Raw genomic sequence first — 15,650 nt, 5'->3', positions numbered from 1 at the left:
TGTCACTTGAGTATTCCCCCTGCAGTGGGCCATTCCAGCCTCCTTGGCAGGTGAGGTGAAGACCACCGGCACATCGTTTCAGTCAGGGTCCTGGCTTTGGACCAAACACTTTCCCAACTTCAATTTACAGTAACTTTATATTTTGCTCTCAGGAGGTAGGAAGTGGTATGGGAATCTTTTTCACCCAAGGTGGCAACTCAAAACAATGCTTGAGGCAAAATTCTATATATACTGCATAACTGAGACAAAACCTTACCAGTATAAACATGACAAAACTACTGAGACAAAATGCGTTTAAATAATCAACGCAGTGAAGAACAGTGTAACTCTTCAGTCCTGTTGCCACTTCCTCTTCTCATGGTCAATCATCATCTCATGAAATACCTGTAAGAGGACAGAGAAAAGAAAACCTAGTTCTGCTTGGACTGGTTTAAAAGAGAAAGAACTCTCCATCTGGTGTTAATTTTGTGTTCTGTGCCATGGGAATCTGTGGCTACCCATGGGATCCCTGAGCTTTCCCTTTGTACATCAGTCTGACTCTTCACTTGCAACAATGTGTGTGCCATTGCTACCTGTGTGCCGTAGATTGCCAGCTGCCCCCATGTAAGACTGGGTCCTGCCTGCAGTTCACCCCCATGAGCAGCTCTAAGCAATTGAGTTGCCTAAAGCTTCAATGAGTCAGGTAGTCCTTTAATCAGGAAGTTTATTCTCTCTGGCTCAGCAAACAACAGGGAGAAGACTGAGAGGTTGCAAGACCCCTCTTGTGTATCAGTTGGAGGCAAGCGGCCTATTGCACACCCTTGGTGAGATTACCCAGTACTGGAGTGGGGATAGAGTGGGGTTCTCCCTCTCCAAGGGGTCTAAACCTCCTGCCCAGTAGGCTGTCCTTTGGGTCAGAGACAGGGCTCTCTGCCATTATGCATTGTGAAGGACACCCTGGGACCCCAGGGTCCTTGTGTTTTGTCCTACAACAGCTTTATGCTGTCTCCTCCCATCAGTGAAATCCTCCACATATACTGTTTTAGTTTCCTTTTCATGTCTGCTGTATTTTTCTTGCAGCTGAGCCAGCTCAGTGGCAGAATAGGGCATTTGTTCAGCTGATGCAGTGGGTGCTACCTCCTCACACTCCCTCTCATAAGCAGCTCAGTCTTTATAAGTGGGTGGAGTTTAGGGAGAGGTTGGGGGTCTGGCTTTGCTGTATCAGGCTCCTCCCAAGGAAAAAGGCAGGTGACATCATCATCAGTAAGGTCCACTTCATTAGTGAGTCTGGAAAGCTCCACCTCGTTCTCCAAATCCTCCCCCTTTGAGCAGGCAATCTGCAAATGTAGTTCTCTTTCTCTTACAAGGGATTCATTTAGTCAAATATGCAAGTTTTCTGTTCATCTCTTTTCAGCATGTAACTCGTTATGTGTTTTCTGCTGGGCACTGTGTTCTGCCTCCAAGGTCGCCTGCAGTATTTTAGCCAATTCAGTAAAGACCCATTCACCACCTTATCTCATTGCTTAGCTCTGTGCTTAGCTCTTTGAGCAGCTACTAAAGCAGCTTCCAAAAGTGTGCAAGCTATCGATTTGCCTTTACCAATTTTTTTTCTTCTTTTTTGCTAAATGCTGTATTTTTTGCACAAGAGCAGCCAGGGAATGACAATTTTCCTCAGCCCAGCTCTGTCCGTTCAAAGCTGGACAAGCTTTATAATCCTATATATATATATATGTAACAAGTCTAGCTGAAGGTAGCAGTTGAGATTGCACTTTTCCCAGGTTACTACAATCTCTCTGCTGGAAAATTCGGCTTAGACTGAATAACAATTCTCCTTTGTCCAGCACTCTGTGTGTTATCCCAGTAGAAAGTAGCTCCTCACCACTCTCAAGGACACCCTAGTTCCTGCACCTGAAAAATTATCATGCCCTAGCTCTCTTGATGAGTGTTTGAAAGGGGCTTAGGTACTTTGATACCCTTGGACAGGGTGCAGGAGAAAACAACAGACTTCTCAGGAGTTTGAGTAGCAAACTTCTACTTACAAAGTTGGACCATAAAGGACTTGGCAAATATTAAAGCAACATCCAATTAAAGTAAGGAAAGGCTTAGCAAACTCTAATCTATCCAGATTTCAAGAAAAGGAAGTTAGGAGAAGTAAGAAAGAGAGAGAGAGAGATAAGAGTCACCACCTTGGATCCAGTCAGTCTTAGCTGCTCTAAGATCTAAGGCAGTGGGACTCATCAAGGCTGCACACTGTCACTATGGCCTCTAATTTGTTCTGGTCCCTCCCCACAGGTGGGGCTTTCAGTGTTCCAGTGGCTTGGTCTACTTTGGGCCTGAACTAGAGGCTCCAGGTTCCAGTGGGTGGGATGTGGAGCAGTGACCACCCCATCTTCACAGAACTTCTCCTGCCCCCACCCAAACACAAACTTTAGTTGTTTTGAGCCGTTAATAATTTCTCCCAATTTCTCCTACAAATAGTAATTTTATTTTGAGAAGAAAGATACTATGGTTAAACGGTTAATTTAAACTTGATTTTCTAGGCAATTCATTACAGTCTGTGTGTGCTAGAGCCATGTGCTCTGTGCTTCAGCTTGTAATGCAGAATGATTCTGGGGACAGATGCTCATAGTGAGTGTGTGTAGAGGGACTGACCCCATAGGGAGAAGCGATCGTAGTGAGCTCAGAGGCAGCTTGCAAGGGTTTGAGGTAGCACGTGGGCTCTCCAGGCTGAGCAGCTGATCCAGGCAATCAGTGCAATTACAGACTCAGTGAATCTTGTTCTGGTCTGTAAGTGAGGCCACTTAGAACAAATTTGCATTACTTCCTCTTTCATATGGCCATGCCATAAATCAAGCTCTGTCAGTCATGCGCTGCATGTCATGGTGCTGCGGCTGTGCCTCTCCGGCACGCAGAGACTGGCGTGGAAACTGATGGCAGACTCACACCAGCTTCTCCACGAGTAGCAAGGTGGATGCAAAGTGGCTACATGACTTCTCTGTGAAAGGAAAAACTGGAACATAAACTGCAGCTGACAGCTTTGTAGAGCCTTGGTTTTGATGATGCTGGGCTAGACCTAGTTCTGCAGGTCCCAGGGGTGAGTGGAGATGTGTTGAAGCCTGGATCTGTTGTCTAGGGATCAGCTCTGCACTACATAGGGGAAAACCAGACTACTTTCAGTGGTTTGGCGAAGCAATGCAGTTATGCCTGATTTGATGCAAACCCTCTTAATCCTTTTCAGCTAAAGGGACGATGCCTATTTTGCCAAATGTAGCATAGGCAGAAGAGAAGAGATGAGAGGTGATAGTTTGTGAATTCCCTTTCCTCTCTGTATAGACACTCTACATTTGCATCTTCCATTACCCAAAATTACCGTCTGGTAAAAGGCAGTGCTAAGTTTGCAGTGACAGCTGCTCTCCAGAGCCTGTGGAGACAGTCTGGCCTAGCTAACAAAGAATATTATTAAATCCAGGGAAGGACAACACGACAACGTATTTCAAACAAGGCAAGAGTAAGAACGAGAAAAGTAAAGGTGAGTTCTGGGCAGCGCTAGAGGAGAGGCGGAAGCTCTTCAGTGCCTGTCAGCTTGTTGTGCTCTGTAAGATTAGAGGTTCTTGAGAAGGATTGACTGGAGGAGTGCAGCACCTTAGCACACCAGCTGTTTATGAACCTGCTCTGGCCTGGACCTCCCTAGAGACCATTGTCCCAGTGAGGGTGATGCAGGTGCCTGTGAATGAGCTGGAAATGCTCTGGGATGTCTGGGATGCTTTCACTGTACTGCTGATTTGTCTCTCTCCCAGGCAATGGTACATTCCTCCCACCACTGCGCAGTGTGCATGCAGTTTGTCCGGAAGGAGAACTTGCTCTCCCTGGCCTGTCAGCACCAGTTCTGCCGCAGCTGCTGGGAGCAGCACTGTACAGTGCTCGTCAAGGATGGTGTTGGAGTTGGTGAGTTCAATGTGGATGTGGTGCTGGGTCTGTGTTTGCCCCACTGGCCATTCTGATGAGTCAAGAGCATGACTGTAACAAGTTAGAAACTGCAAATGTGTTGAATAGAATTTCATCTGTGATGATGTACTGTTGCAATGCCCCTGGAGTGCTTGTGGATGCAAACATCTGTTCCCTATGTGTTGGGGAGAAGCCAGTAGTTGCCAGAGTTGCTTTGGGCTTTTCCGAGCCTGTCTTTCACGTTGGCATGGCAGTAACATGTAATTTTCTAATTTAAGCATCTGACCTTGTGAATACTGGTTGAAGCACTCACTGTTTCTGGATACACATGTGCCCTGCCATCTTTTGGTGAAGACAGTTGGGCTTCAGGTTTTCAGCAGCCCTGATTTGTTTCACAGTTGTATCTCTCTTGCCACAACAACAGATGGCACCAAGGAAACTGTGTTGAATACTCTCTGTGCATTCACCCCTTAGTATAAGCTGCACTGTTCTAAGATGTTGCTTTCTCTTCTCAGGGGTGTCCTGCATGGCTCAGGACTGTCTACTCCGGACACCAGAAGACTTTGTCTTTCCATTGCTGCCTAGTGAAGAGCTGAAAGACAAATACAGGCGCTACCTCTTCAGGGACTATGTGGAGGTAGTAGATTTTTTCTGTTTTTAAATACCCTGGGTCAAATCACCAATGACTTGCAGAAATTTTGTTTGAAGTGTCTTGCATTTTTGATTAGATCTGCAGTAACTGCAGCAAAATCGTCCTCAATAGGCATGATGTGGCCGCTTCTGTAGGACAGCCTCACTGACAAAATGCTCTAGCAGGTTGCCAAAGTAAATTCTCCTGTAAGGTCATCCACTAACTCCTTGGCTGCTCTTTCGGAATTCTCAGAGTGTTGCAGCTTCAAAAACTTCAATCTGATTATTCAAGTTCTTCTTGTTTTTACATAAATATTTTTAAGTTCAGAAAAATAGGTCCCTCAACTTAGGGTAGCCCAGCTGAATTGGCTGGCTCAATTATATTTTATGTGAGCTTTTTTGAAATTAAAGCAGCAGTTGTTAAGGTTAAATATGCAGGAGTATTCTGATAGCTGGGAACATACAGAGAACACTAAAAAAGCTTTGTGGGGTTGTGTTTGTTGTGCTGACTTAGGCTGTAACTGTCCATTTGAATTCCCTGTTCTAGAGAAGCTGTAAGTAACTAACAAACCTCTTCCATATTAGGAAGTGCAGGATCGGCTCCGAAAGCAAAGACCTGGTGATACTTTGCACTCTTTTTTAATACAAAATAACTGCCTTGCATGTTCTTGAGGACAGGAGTGGTTAAAGTTGAACAGATAGTGGTCTCCTGCACCCACTGCTGATCTTACTCCCTTGTGTCCACAGAGCCATTACCAGCTGCAGCTGTGTCCTGGTGCAGATTGCCCTATGGTCATACAGGTACAAGAGCCAAAAGCCCGGCGAGTGCAGTGCAATCGTTGCAATGAGGTCTTCTGGTAAGAAACAGAGAAGGTTACAGATCACAGGGAAAGAGTGTGCTGTCCTCAGAGCCAATCCTTTTGCTTGCCAACAGTTTTGGTGTGTAGAAGTATCTGAAATGCTTTGCTAGAGTTGTTTGTAACTTGAGTTAGCCTGAGTAATTTTACACTTGTGATCTGACTTCTGCAGGCGGTCAGACGTCCCCTCGCTTCCTAAACTCCTGGGAACTTGGGTGTTCTGACAACCAGGAAACACGGAGCTTGAGTAACCAAGGAGTTACAAATCTACCATTCTCTCATTTTGGCTAGGTTAAAAATTTTACTAAAGACACGGTGATTGATATAGATTCCAGTAGTAAGTGTGGAGTCCTCCTTGCTATGTGCTGGTATTCAGTTTTTAAGTTTATTAAAAACATTTGAGTCCCACTTTAGAGACCCAGCTTTCTGGTATCACCATGCAAATGGCCCTTACTCACCTGGGGTTGTCAAGTCATGTTAATACAGGTGCCTGATATCTGCCACTGGAGTCAGACTACTTATAAGTGACTGGTCCACCCCAGAACTCTGCAGTCATGTTAGAGGAGACATAGGTGGGCTCTAGGAAGAGACATGTCAGCCCTCAGACATGTGATTCGTCATGCCTGGGTTCACTTTGATCCTGGCTCTGGCTTTTACACAAGAAGAAGGGGGAAATGGATTTCAGTCTTGGTCTTCAAACTCTACACATACACAAAATCATTTCCATCCCTTACTGGGCCCCCCAGATTCTAGTCAGGAAAACCTCAATCCTTGAGTCATTTCCATAGAAATTGATATGTCTTCTGCTCTTTTTCTCCCTCCTATTAAGCTTTAAGTGTCGGCAGATGTACCACGCGCCCACAGACTGTGCTACCATTCGGAAATGGCTCACCAAGTGTGCAGATGACTCTGAAACAGCCAACTACATCAGCGCTCACACTAAAGATGTAAGAACATGAACCTGCATGTTATTTCTTGTCCTCTAGCCCTGCCTGGAAAGCAGGGTATAATTCTGTATACACATAGCATTGTGTTCTTCTTTTTCACAGACTGCAAATTCTCATAGCTCCCTAGGGCCTGTCAAGAAGCTTCTGTCAGAAGCTACTGGCAAATGTGAGCTAATTATGTCCCTATGGCAGTGATATAACTCAACTGAATGCCTTGGGAATGCTTTGTGTGGGAAGCTCAGCTGCCCTGCTGCAGTAGGGACCTGGTGGTCCTTATTCCAGACCTGGTGTGACTGTCTTTGACTGCCAGGCGCGCTGTCCTCCCACAGGCAAGAGAATTGTGGCTACTTTGAAATGATCGGTGGAGGTGTATTTAAAAAGGAAGGAGAGGGCGTCGTAAGTGCAAAGTCAGTACCAAATAAGGCACCAGTGCTGTTTAAGCCTGAAAAACTTTGTGCAGTACTGTGAACTGGAGGGCAAGGGAAAAAGTCTATTTGGCAAGGACTGCAAAATGGGGCAGTTGAAGTCTTAAATTAGACATTGGAGTACTTCTACTAGGTTTAGACCTAAGACAAAGAAATAGTATTACATACTGTGCATGCTCTCCTACCTGTAGAGCTGTTGTATAAACATACTATCTTTATCCTCTAAATTAGCAGTCTGAGATTGGAACTTTAATGTCTTTTGGGCACTTTGTGGCCTGACCTCAAAACAGTTCTTGGCTACATTTGCACTACCATGGCCAGTGGCAATTGTGACAGTGGTGATTAGCTGCAAGCTTCACTTATGTTAGGAAAGGGGTACTTAGATGGACCAGAGATTTCAAGTTCCCTTCCTTCTCTGGAGAAGGTGTCAGCATGTGATGGTATTTTTTCTGCTATGCTTGTTTGTAGAAATAAGATTCTATTTTATTGAGCACTGTCCTGGCATACATTTTGCCTGACATGAAAATATATACAAGTAGCAAAACTGACTTCCTCCTTTTTACCTATGCTGCCCAATAAAATGTATCTGGGCACTCCAGGAGTGTGGAGTTTGGGTGTGTGCAGCTCTCCTGTGGTTAGGCCGTTTCTCTGCAGGTAGCTGAGATCTCATTTGTTAGTGGCTGCTGAAGGCAGAATATAGTTACAATTATCTGTAGTCAAAGTAGCTGTGATGCACAGTCATACATGAACTAATTGTGTCCCTGTGCCTGAGTAACTGCAGAGTCACAAGACTTCAGTTTTACAAGGAGTAACAACAGTAAATTTGTTCTCTTGAGCAAACAGTCCAGTGCTGCAGTGTAACTTCCTGACTTTGCCTTTCTGCTGTTTTTAAATGGAGCTGTCAGGAGCTGGTGGGAAGCAGTATAAACGCTAATATTCTCATATGAGAATATTTCTCGTACATGAATGCTTATTTTAAGAAAAAAAAAAAAAAGGCAGAGAGGAATAATCACACAAGTGCTGTCATTCTTCAGAAGGCTGCTAGAGCTGGATCTAACAATTGTGTCTGTTTCCTCAGTGTCCCAAGTGCAATATCTGTATTGAAAAGAATGGAGGCTGCAATCACATGGTGAGCAATTCCCTGAACACATCAAACCTCCCTTGTTCTAAGTGGAATTTTTTCCCACACTTTCTGCTAACCAAGTGCCTCTTGTCTCTTCTTTTTCAGCAATGTTCCAAATGCAAGCATGGTAAGTTGGGTTTGGAAGCTGTTTTCTCTGCAGTGTTTGCCAGTGGTGATGATCCCTTCTCTCATTCTCTCTCTTTTTTTTTTTTTTTTTTTTTTTTTTTTTTTTTTTGGTGATAATAAGACAAATTGTGAACACAGGCTGAAATATTTTCCCCCTAGTAAAAGCTGAACAGGATATTAATTACAGATTTCTGTGTGATACCATTTTTCCCCCCAGTGGCTGTGATCTCAGCTGCGTTCTGATTCAGTGCTGGTTTGACTTCTGCCCCGACATGTTTATTGGATAGAGAAGTCTCCAGAATATTAACAGTGGAATCCATCTCACAGGAGAGCTTTCCATGTAACTGTATTTGTAATCAGCTGAAAATATTGTCAAATGTAGCCATATACTCAGATCAGTTTAAGTCCTTCTGCTTAGTGATGGAAATAATGAGCTTCAACCTAGATGAAACTGCAGGAGCTGTGAACTGTTAAATGTAACAGCAGGTGTTGAACTTCTCAGTCCACTCCTGTCCGGTTAGCAGCCTGAGTGTCTTTGACCCATTGCGTGGCCGTACAAAATGACAACCTGTTCTTGCACTTACCTTTTCATGGCAGAATTAATTTCTGTTGCCTTGGAGTGAGATAGTTGTATTCAGCCCTCTGAGTTATGTGTACCACTGGAAACTGTTATAATATCAGAATCTTATTGGGAAGGTGATTAAAGACGACTGTCCTGTCTCATTTCCTTTGCTTTGGGGTTCTCGGCAGCACTGGATGTTCTTTGATGGAGCTCTGTGACAAGGGGGAGCAGGGAAGCACCAAGATCCCATGGTGACTTAGCACTCAGGAAGGCTGATGAACTCGGGAATTACAGACTTTGGTCTTGTTATCATAAGTAACACAGGAGCAACTGTTATTGTAGCAACTTAATCTCCATCCTTTTTCCTTCTCGAAAGAATACTCACAGCCTCGCTCTGAAATCAGAAAACTGCCACGTTTTGCTATTTTTACTATTGCTCTCTTTACTCTGCCTTCTTCCTATTTCAGCAGCTTCTAACTCGAAGTGTCATAAACCACTGACATCTGACGTCACCTGGGTTGTTCCCTCCTGGAGAGAACTGAGGGCAGACTTTCTTTTGCATTACTTAGTTCACTTTTGGATCTGATTGTTCGTGTTTTATTCAGACAGAGGTTTGCATGGGGCAGTGTGCCCATGGTGGGGAGGGTGCAACTCAAAGGAGACTGGCAGCCTCTTCTCTAACCCAGTGTGACAGTATGTGCAAGTGCAGTTCTGCCCAGTGGTTTTGGTGTACAGGATGCAGAACTTCAAGATTTACTTTCCACAGCTGAATGAGAGGCTGTGCAATTAAAATCTTCAAGGCAGGCTGATATTTTTGGCTCACTGTTGAGTTCTGTTTTGCAAGATGATACAAAGTGTGTGTTTCTTGGCTTAGCAGAAATATCTGAAAACAGATGGGCTCTGTCTCCTGAAGCTTTTCTTTCTCAGAGGTTCTTTTCTGTGCATGACAGTGGGTTTTTTGCTGTTTTCTGCAGACTTCTGCTGGATGTGTCTGGGAGACTGGAAGACTCACGGCAGCGAGTACTACGAATGCAGTCGGTACAAAGAGAATCCTGATATTGTAAACCAGAGTCAGCAAGCACAGGCCAGGGAGGCCCTTAAGAAGTACTTGTTCTATTTTGAGAGGGTAGGAGACATCTCCTTGGCCAGAGCTGCTGTAGCCTTTTAATGCTCCCTGCCTGGTGCAAAGGTCATTGCCAGCAATCTCCGTGCAAGAAACTGCCCAAAGAGAATCTGTGCCGAATTTTCAGGCCCTGTTGTTTTTCACTCAAAATCCTGCCCTGAAAGTCCCATCCAAACCTGTGATGTCACACCCAAAGCAAATCGTATTCACTCCTATATTCCGTTGTGCTAGAGAAAATCAGTATTACCTGTGTGCCACTGTACCTGCAGGCTGAGTGCTGCTGCAGTAGATAGATATTGCTCCAATCATTTCCTTTCAGGACTGGGGAATTCCTGTTCCTTGCAGTACATCTTTGTACAGATAAAAACTAAATAAATCCTACCATGTTCAAAGCTCCATTGTCTGTAGCAAAGTTTTACTAAAATGTCACGTAATGACAGTTTTAAAAGTTGCCATCAGAGCATCTCTGTCCACACAGCAGGCTCCATGCACCTGGCCACGCAGAGCAACTCTACAGCAGCATCTCTAGAAGAGAATGTGGTAGAGGTTAAATACTGCTGCGTTTCAGTTTCCCCATTAAAATGAGCTTATTATTCACAGCATGAGCCAAGTCCTGTCATAAAATAAATATCTTCATTCCTGGCTCTCCAGACCAATAGGCTTTGGGAAATAACCATGTTTACAATGTGCATGTGGATATTGGAGTTCACTGAGCCGATGTCAAATGTTAATTTAAACTCTTGGCCTTCCTATAGAAATCCTTTAAGTAGAGGAATCACCATGACTTTGCCCCTTGTTAGACACAAGGTCACTGTGTGACCAAAGGGCATTCCCACTTGGAGGAGCTGGGTTTGCTCCCTGCTCTTGCTGTTGTCAGTGTGTTGTTACAGCCTCCACCACTTGCTACTGGAGGTGCTGCCTTGCCATTCTTTCCCACAGCATGTCTTGCCTTGCTGGACTCCTGCCCCACTCCAATTTCTGCTTGCTAGAGCTTGTGCATTTACAGCAGTAGTACTCTGTTCTCATGCTGTTTTTTTTTTCCTCTCCCTGTCTCCCCCCCCCTTGCAGTGGGAGAATCACAATAAAAGCCTACAGCTGGAGGCACAGACATACCAACGAATCCAGGAGAAAATCCAAGAAAGAGTTATGAACAACTTGGGAACATGGATAGATTGGCAATACCTACAGAATGCTGCAAAACTACTTGCCAAGGTGGGTCATTGTGTCTTGTTTGGCACAGAGAAGACAATATATGCCAGAATGCTAAATTCATAACACCAAGTAAGAAAGGAAATTTAAGAGTTGTAGTTATGTGGGACAGTACTTCTGGTCTAGGACATGAACTAACCAAAAATCATGCAGAAATTACCTCTGTGAAGTCATACTCCACAATACAGAGACCTGCACAAGTTCTTCCAAGGAGGGTGTAGGAAATTCTACCAGGAAGTGTCCAGTTGTCAGGAGGTAGCTTCTTAGCCTGTACTGATTGCATAAATGTCACTGTGCTGACTTCCAAGACTGAGATTCCTGTCCTTTTCTCTCTCTCTTTCTCCCACTCTTGGACAGTGTCGTTACACCCTGCAGTACACGTATCCATATGCCTACTACATGGAGTCTGGTCCCAGAAAGAAGCTGGTAAGATGTTCTGCTCTTTTTTTTCTGATAACTTTTTGAGATATAGCTGGCAGCATGCTGTGCTGAATTCCAGAGCTGGGTATTGTCTGAAATACTAGTCCTGAGTTTGAGGTAAGGACAGGATAAATAGGTGGGTTTGCACCTTTCTTCTTCACTTCAAGTCGACCAGCAGCTCTGTCCTCTTATACATTACGTTATTTTCCCAGGGGACTTCACTGCACTTTCACTAACAAGCCATTTATCCAGAATGTTTTGAGGCTGGAAGTGTGCATTTATTTCTTGGTAAGATTTATTACAGTGCTATGGGCCGTATTTCCTGTGAAGAGCTGCTGGAGGAGAGCTTTTCTTTGGATCAGAGTGTAGCTTTGCTTTTTATTTCTGCTGTAAGTTCCTTGCTGGCTTGGTGCATCTCATGGGCTGAGAAAGTACACAAATAACCTTGAATTCAGTGAAGAGTTTTTTCTTTGACTCAGATGTCCTGTAAAACCTATTACTGAATCTTCTTCATGGCATCATGTGTTCTCTAAGGCTGTGGATAGATATTCTCTTCTGGATCTGACTGTGCCAGTGGAACAAGTTGCTGCTCCCAGCAGTGGTTAACAATCCCTCCACTCTGCCTGCAGAGCTACTTATGAGAGCATTTTGTGACCTGTTTATGGCAAAATAAGCTGAATTGGGAGATAACTTGTCACATGCAGTGTTTTTAGGCTGACTGGGTTAATTTAGAGTGATGCAGGCTGGGGAGTGCTTACACCAGAAATACCCAGAAGGGGTGATCCCGTCTAGGTGAAGGTGGATAAGGAGGAGACACAAACCTGCTCTTGCCAGCACTGCTGTCAGCAGAACACATTTGTCTGCTCCTCAAGTGTAGTGAAACTGCTCCACTAAACTAGTGTTTTGATGATGTCTCTTTATTTTGTTCTTTGCAGTTTGAATACCAGCAGGCCCAGCTGGAAGCTGAAATTGAAAATCTCTCATGGAAGGTGGAGCGAGCAGACAGCTATGACAGAGGGGTGAGTGTTCTGCTTGCTTGAGCCTGTTGGCCAGATTTTGTTTGTTGGGCTTAACACTTCTGCAGGAGCAAAAGGCTGTCAAGTGAAGGTTCTGAGAAACTAGATCCAGAAACCACCTTTAGCCAGCAGATGATGTAGAAGCAGAGTGTTCACTGCCTTGTGGGAGAGGAGGGAGGGCTGCAAGGATTCCTGCAAAATGAAACAAGTCCCACAGAGCTCTGGAGGAAACTGCATGCAGCCTTCTGGGGAAAAGCAGGTTTCTTAAGTGTGTAGCATTTTAGACAGAGCAGGTGCTGGCTACACAAACTGCAGAGGAGAGCCCACATAAAAAGGAGGAGGATCTGGGATCTTGTAATCCAGAGTGTGCATGAAGTGTGTGATGGTTGGTGCTTCTCAAGCTGGAGTTCAGCATCCCCTTAAGGAAAATGAAGTTTTCTCCAGGGGTTTTATGCTAACAGTTTGTACCTTCTCTTTTACCAGGACTTAGAGAACCAGATGCACATAGCAGAGCAGAGACGGAGGACCCTGCTGAAAGACTTCCATGACACATAAGAGAGGAGGAAGTGACAGTGCAGGGGTGAGAGCAGCGAGTGAAGTGATGGCAGCTTCACTGGGATAAGCAGGCACTGCCTCTGGGAGAACACGGCCAAGGACAAAGCCACCCCTCCCCTTGCAAGTCAGACACATGCAAACACCACCTCTTAGTCCAGTTTGTTCTCTTATCTTTCTGTTTCTGTTTCTGCCAGGCTAGAGGCCAGAGCTCAGATTGGCGTATTTCCTGGGCCATTTCCCTCCTGCCCTTGATGGTTTCAGAAGGGGAGGGAGTTTTTTTCTGAATGGCTGTTAATAGTGTTAGATCATTACAGTTTATGTAATTTTCAACGGTTGTACAATTATACAGACAAACCTTAGAATAACACAAAACCCTTTTTAAAAATAAATTGGCAGTGGAGTGTTTTTCCTTAATCTGCTTGTAAATTTAATGGGCTTTTCCCCTCTCCCTCTCCCTTCCTCTGACCCAAAAAGCCTCCTACTCACTGAAGGAGGTTAAAAAATATCTCAGCTAGATTTTCCAATGCTCCTTTAACCAGGGCGTTGCAGCATTGGCATTGCATGAGGAGAGTGGCTGGTGTTAAGGGTGGCTGCTGCTGTGTCTGGCCTGACAGGACCGGCAGTGGCCGTGATTCAGTATGATCACACGTGACATCTCTTTTTCTTGTAAGTCAGCTGTGCAAAATCCAGCTACACAAATGAAAGCAGACAGAGGAATTGCAGGGGACAGACCGGCTTAACATTGGGGGATATGCCTTGAGTTTGAGAGAAACTGAGAGAAATCAGATTCTGCATTTGATGAATTTTAGGTCTTCCATGTAGATTTTTGCTTTACTTGTTTTTGTGGGGAGGATGTTGTATTGCCAAAGTGAGTGATGAGGGAGTAGTAGCATACAGTTGTTAATCAAGGCTTGGGGCTTTTGCAGAGTGAAAGAATCTATGTTAATAACAGTGCCATGCAGCCTGATAAAGATTATTTGTGCCTGCTGGGTAGCATGGCTGAGAAGAATTGATCTCATTCATCAAAGTGAGACTAAACACCACTACATTATGAGGAGGAAAGATGATGTACCACACACTCCCTGGCACATGTTGGCAATGTGGTTGGGCACTTGAATACAGGTGCACTGCTTGTGCAGAGCCTGCACCAAGCCAGGCAGAAAATTAACTAGCAAAATTAATTTATTTGTATATTAGTACTGATGCTGGTGGGAACTTATCAGAACATTGATTGTTAGGAGCATGTTGAGCTTTTTTATTAACATTCTCTTTTCTAATGTAAAATATACACTAAAATAAAAATATGAAAACCTAGTTCATCTTAGTAGGGGTTAACATGAAAAAGGTTACTTAAATGCTGACTCTTGCCTGCTTGCTACAGGAAGCAGGCCACAATTAGGATTTCACAGATACCTGTGTCATTTGCACCAGGAGCTTGTTGTTTGCAGCCGGTAAACTGCAGCTGGAGTCTGATCTGTGGGGAACTCATGGGATTCTCCTCTATCCTGTATTTGGAAGTGTTGCCTTTGATGCATCCCTGTATTGTTCTTATGCAATGTCACTTGATAAAGATTAAACTGGAGGGGGGGAAAGTGCTAAATTCCTGCATGTCAGAATAAGCTAACTCTGCTGTTGGAGCCTCTTTCATGTACCTGAGACATGTGACCCAGGTATTTGCAGCAGGTGTAATTGGGCTCGTAGATGTTATCAAGACTGATGCATTAGTTTAAACAAGGAGGAGCTGTCATAGGAGCTAATCCTGTGGCCATGCTTGTTGTACACAGCAGAAAATTTCAAACTGAGAGGCCTTTTCCTTCCTCCCTCCCTTCCCTGGTGTGGGATCTATCCTCAGGGAACAAGGGAATGCACTGCGAGGAGCTGCTGGCTGTGGAGTGTTACAGCAAAAGCAGCTGAGGGTAGGGCAGGCTTGTGGAGAGATGGCTGGAGTCAGGGAGCAGGGCAGGGAAGGGCTCTGTGGTTTCTGGGAGCAGCGCTGCTTGCTGTGCAGGAGATCTCCATAGCCACGGCTCCTTATGTTCCTGCTCTGTCTTGTTGTGGCTCCCCTTGAGGCTGGAGCTATAGAGATAGATTTGACCTTGCTCCAGCCACTGTCTCTTGACTTCATTCCTTACTCTGCACCCAGCAGCAGCCTCTCTGTGCCCTCCCCATGATATATCCTAGTCTCTCTTCCTCTCCCCTTCCCAAATGACTGTCTCGGCATGCTGCTTCCCCGGGAAGGGATAGTGGAGGGGGTAAGGTTTGCTGAGATCCAGCAGTTTGCAGCGAATAGAACCAATGTTTAAACTATTCTTTAAAAATGTAAAGTGCAAAGTACTGATTAGGATAAAAACTGGTGTTCTTGTCTAAACACAACTATCTTAACACCAATCTGTTTGCCAAACAGGTATATGGAGTTTCCTAATCCCAAAGAATTTTCACTTCTGTTACATAATTGTCCAGCTTTAAGCTAAATGAGAATGACGTTTTGTCTCTCTCCTTCCCTCCTTCCTTCCCTCCCTCCCTCTTCTTTGCCCCCACAAAATATTTTGCTATGAATCCTTGTTTGTAGACAAGCCAGACCATATAGTTATGGCCAGGCTTACTGAACAAGCTGCTGAGATGCTTGGCTGGGGATTGCACAGTGCACCCACTAATTCTTTCAAATTTTCTGAAACTAGAGCTTTGTCAACAGTTACATTTATTTTTAAACAAAACATCCTTTCTAAAAGTGAT

General features: G+C 44.5%; 1 protein-coding gene across 2 annotated transcripts in view; it reads left to right on the top strand.

The window, feature by feature from the left end:
- ARIH2 (ariadne RBR E3 ubiquitin protein ligase 2) overlaps positions 1-15,290 on the top strand; it is a 35,275-nt gene extending 19,985 nt beyond the window's left edge. For both annotated transcript variants that reach the window (XM_040076817.2, XM_040076816.1), the window contains exons 5-15: positions 3,777-3,924; positions 4,440-4,561; positions 5,302-5,411; positions 6,241-6,358; positions 7,862-7,912; positions 8,012-8,033; positions 9,569-9,720; positions 10,786-10,929; positions 11,284-11,352; positions 12,282-12,365; positions 12,846-15,290. In XM_040076817.2, the coding sequence (XP_039932751.1) occupies positions 3,777-3,924; positions 4,440-4,561; positions 5,302-5,411; positions 6,241-6,358; positions 7,862-7,912; positions 8,012-8,033; positions 9,569-9,720; positions 10,786-10,929; positions 11,284-11,352; positions 12,282-12,365; positions 12,846-12,917 (1,092 nt within the window). In that variant the 3' untranslated portion in view covers positions 12,918-15,290. The remainder of the gene's footprint in view (positions 1-3,776; positions 3,925-4,439; positions 4,562-5,301; positions 5,412-6,240; positions 6,359-7,861; positions 7,913-8,011; positions 8,034-9,568; positions 9,721-10,785; positions 10,930-11,283; positions 11,353-12,281; positions 12,366-12,845) is intronic.
- Positions 15,291-15,650: the final 360 nt, after the last annotated feature.

The sequence above is a fragment of the Hirundo rustica genome, chromosome 12 (assembly GCF_015227805.2).
Source record: "Hirundo rustica isolate bHirRus1 chromosome 12, bHirRus1.pri.v3, whole genome shotgun sequence".
Taxonomy (NCBI): Eukaryota; Metazoa; Chordata; class Aves; order Passeriformes; family Hirundinidae; genus Hirundo; species Hirundo rustica.
This window is presented reverse-complemented; position numbering and strand designations above follow the sequence as displayed.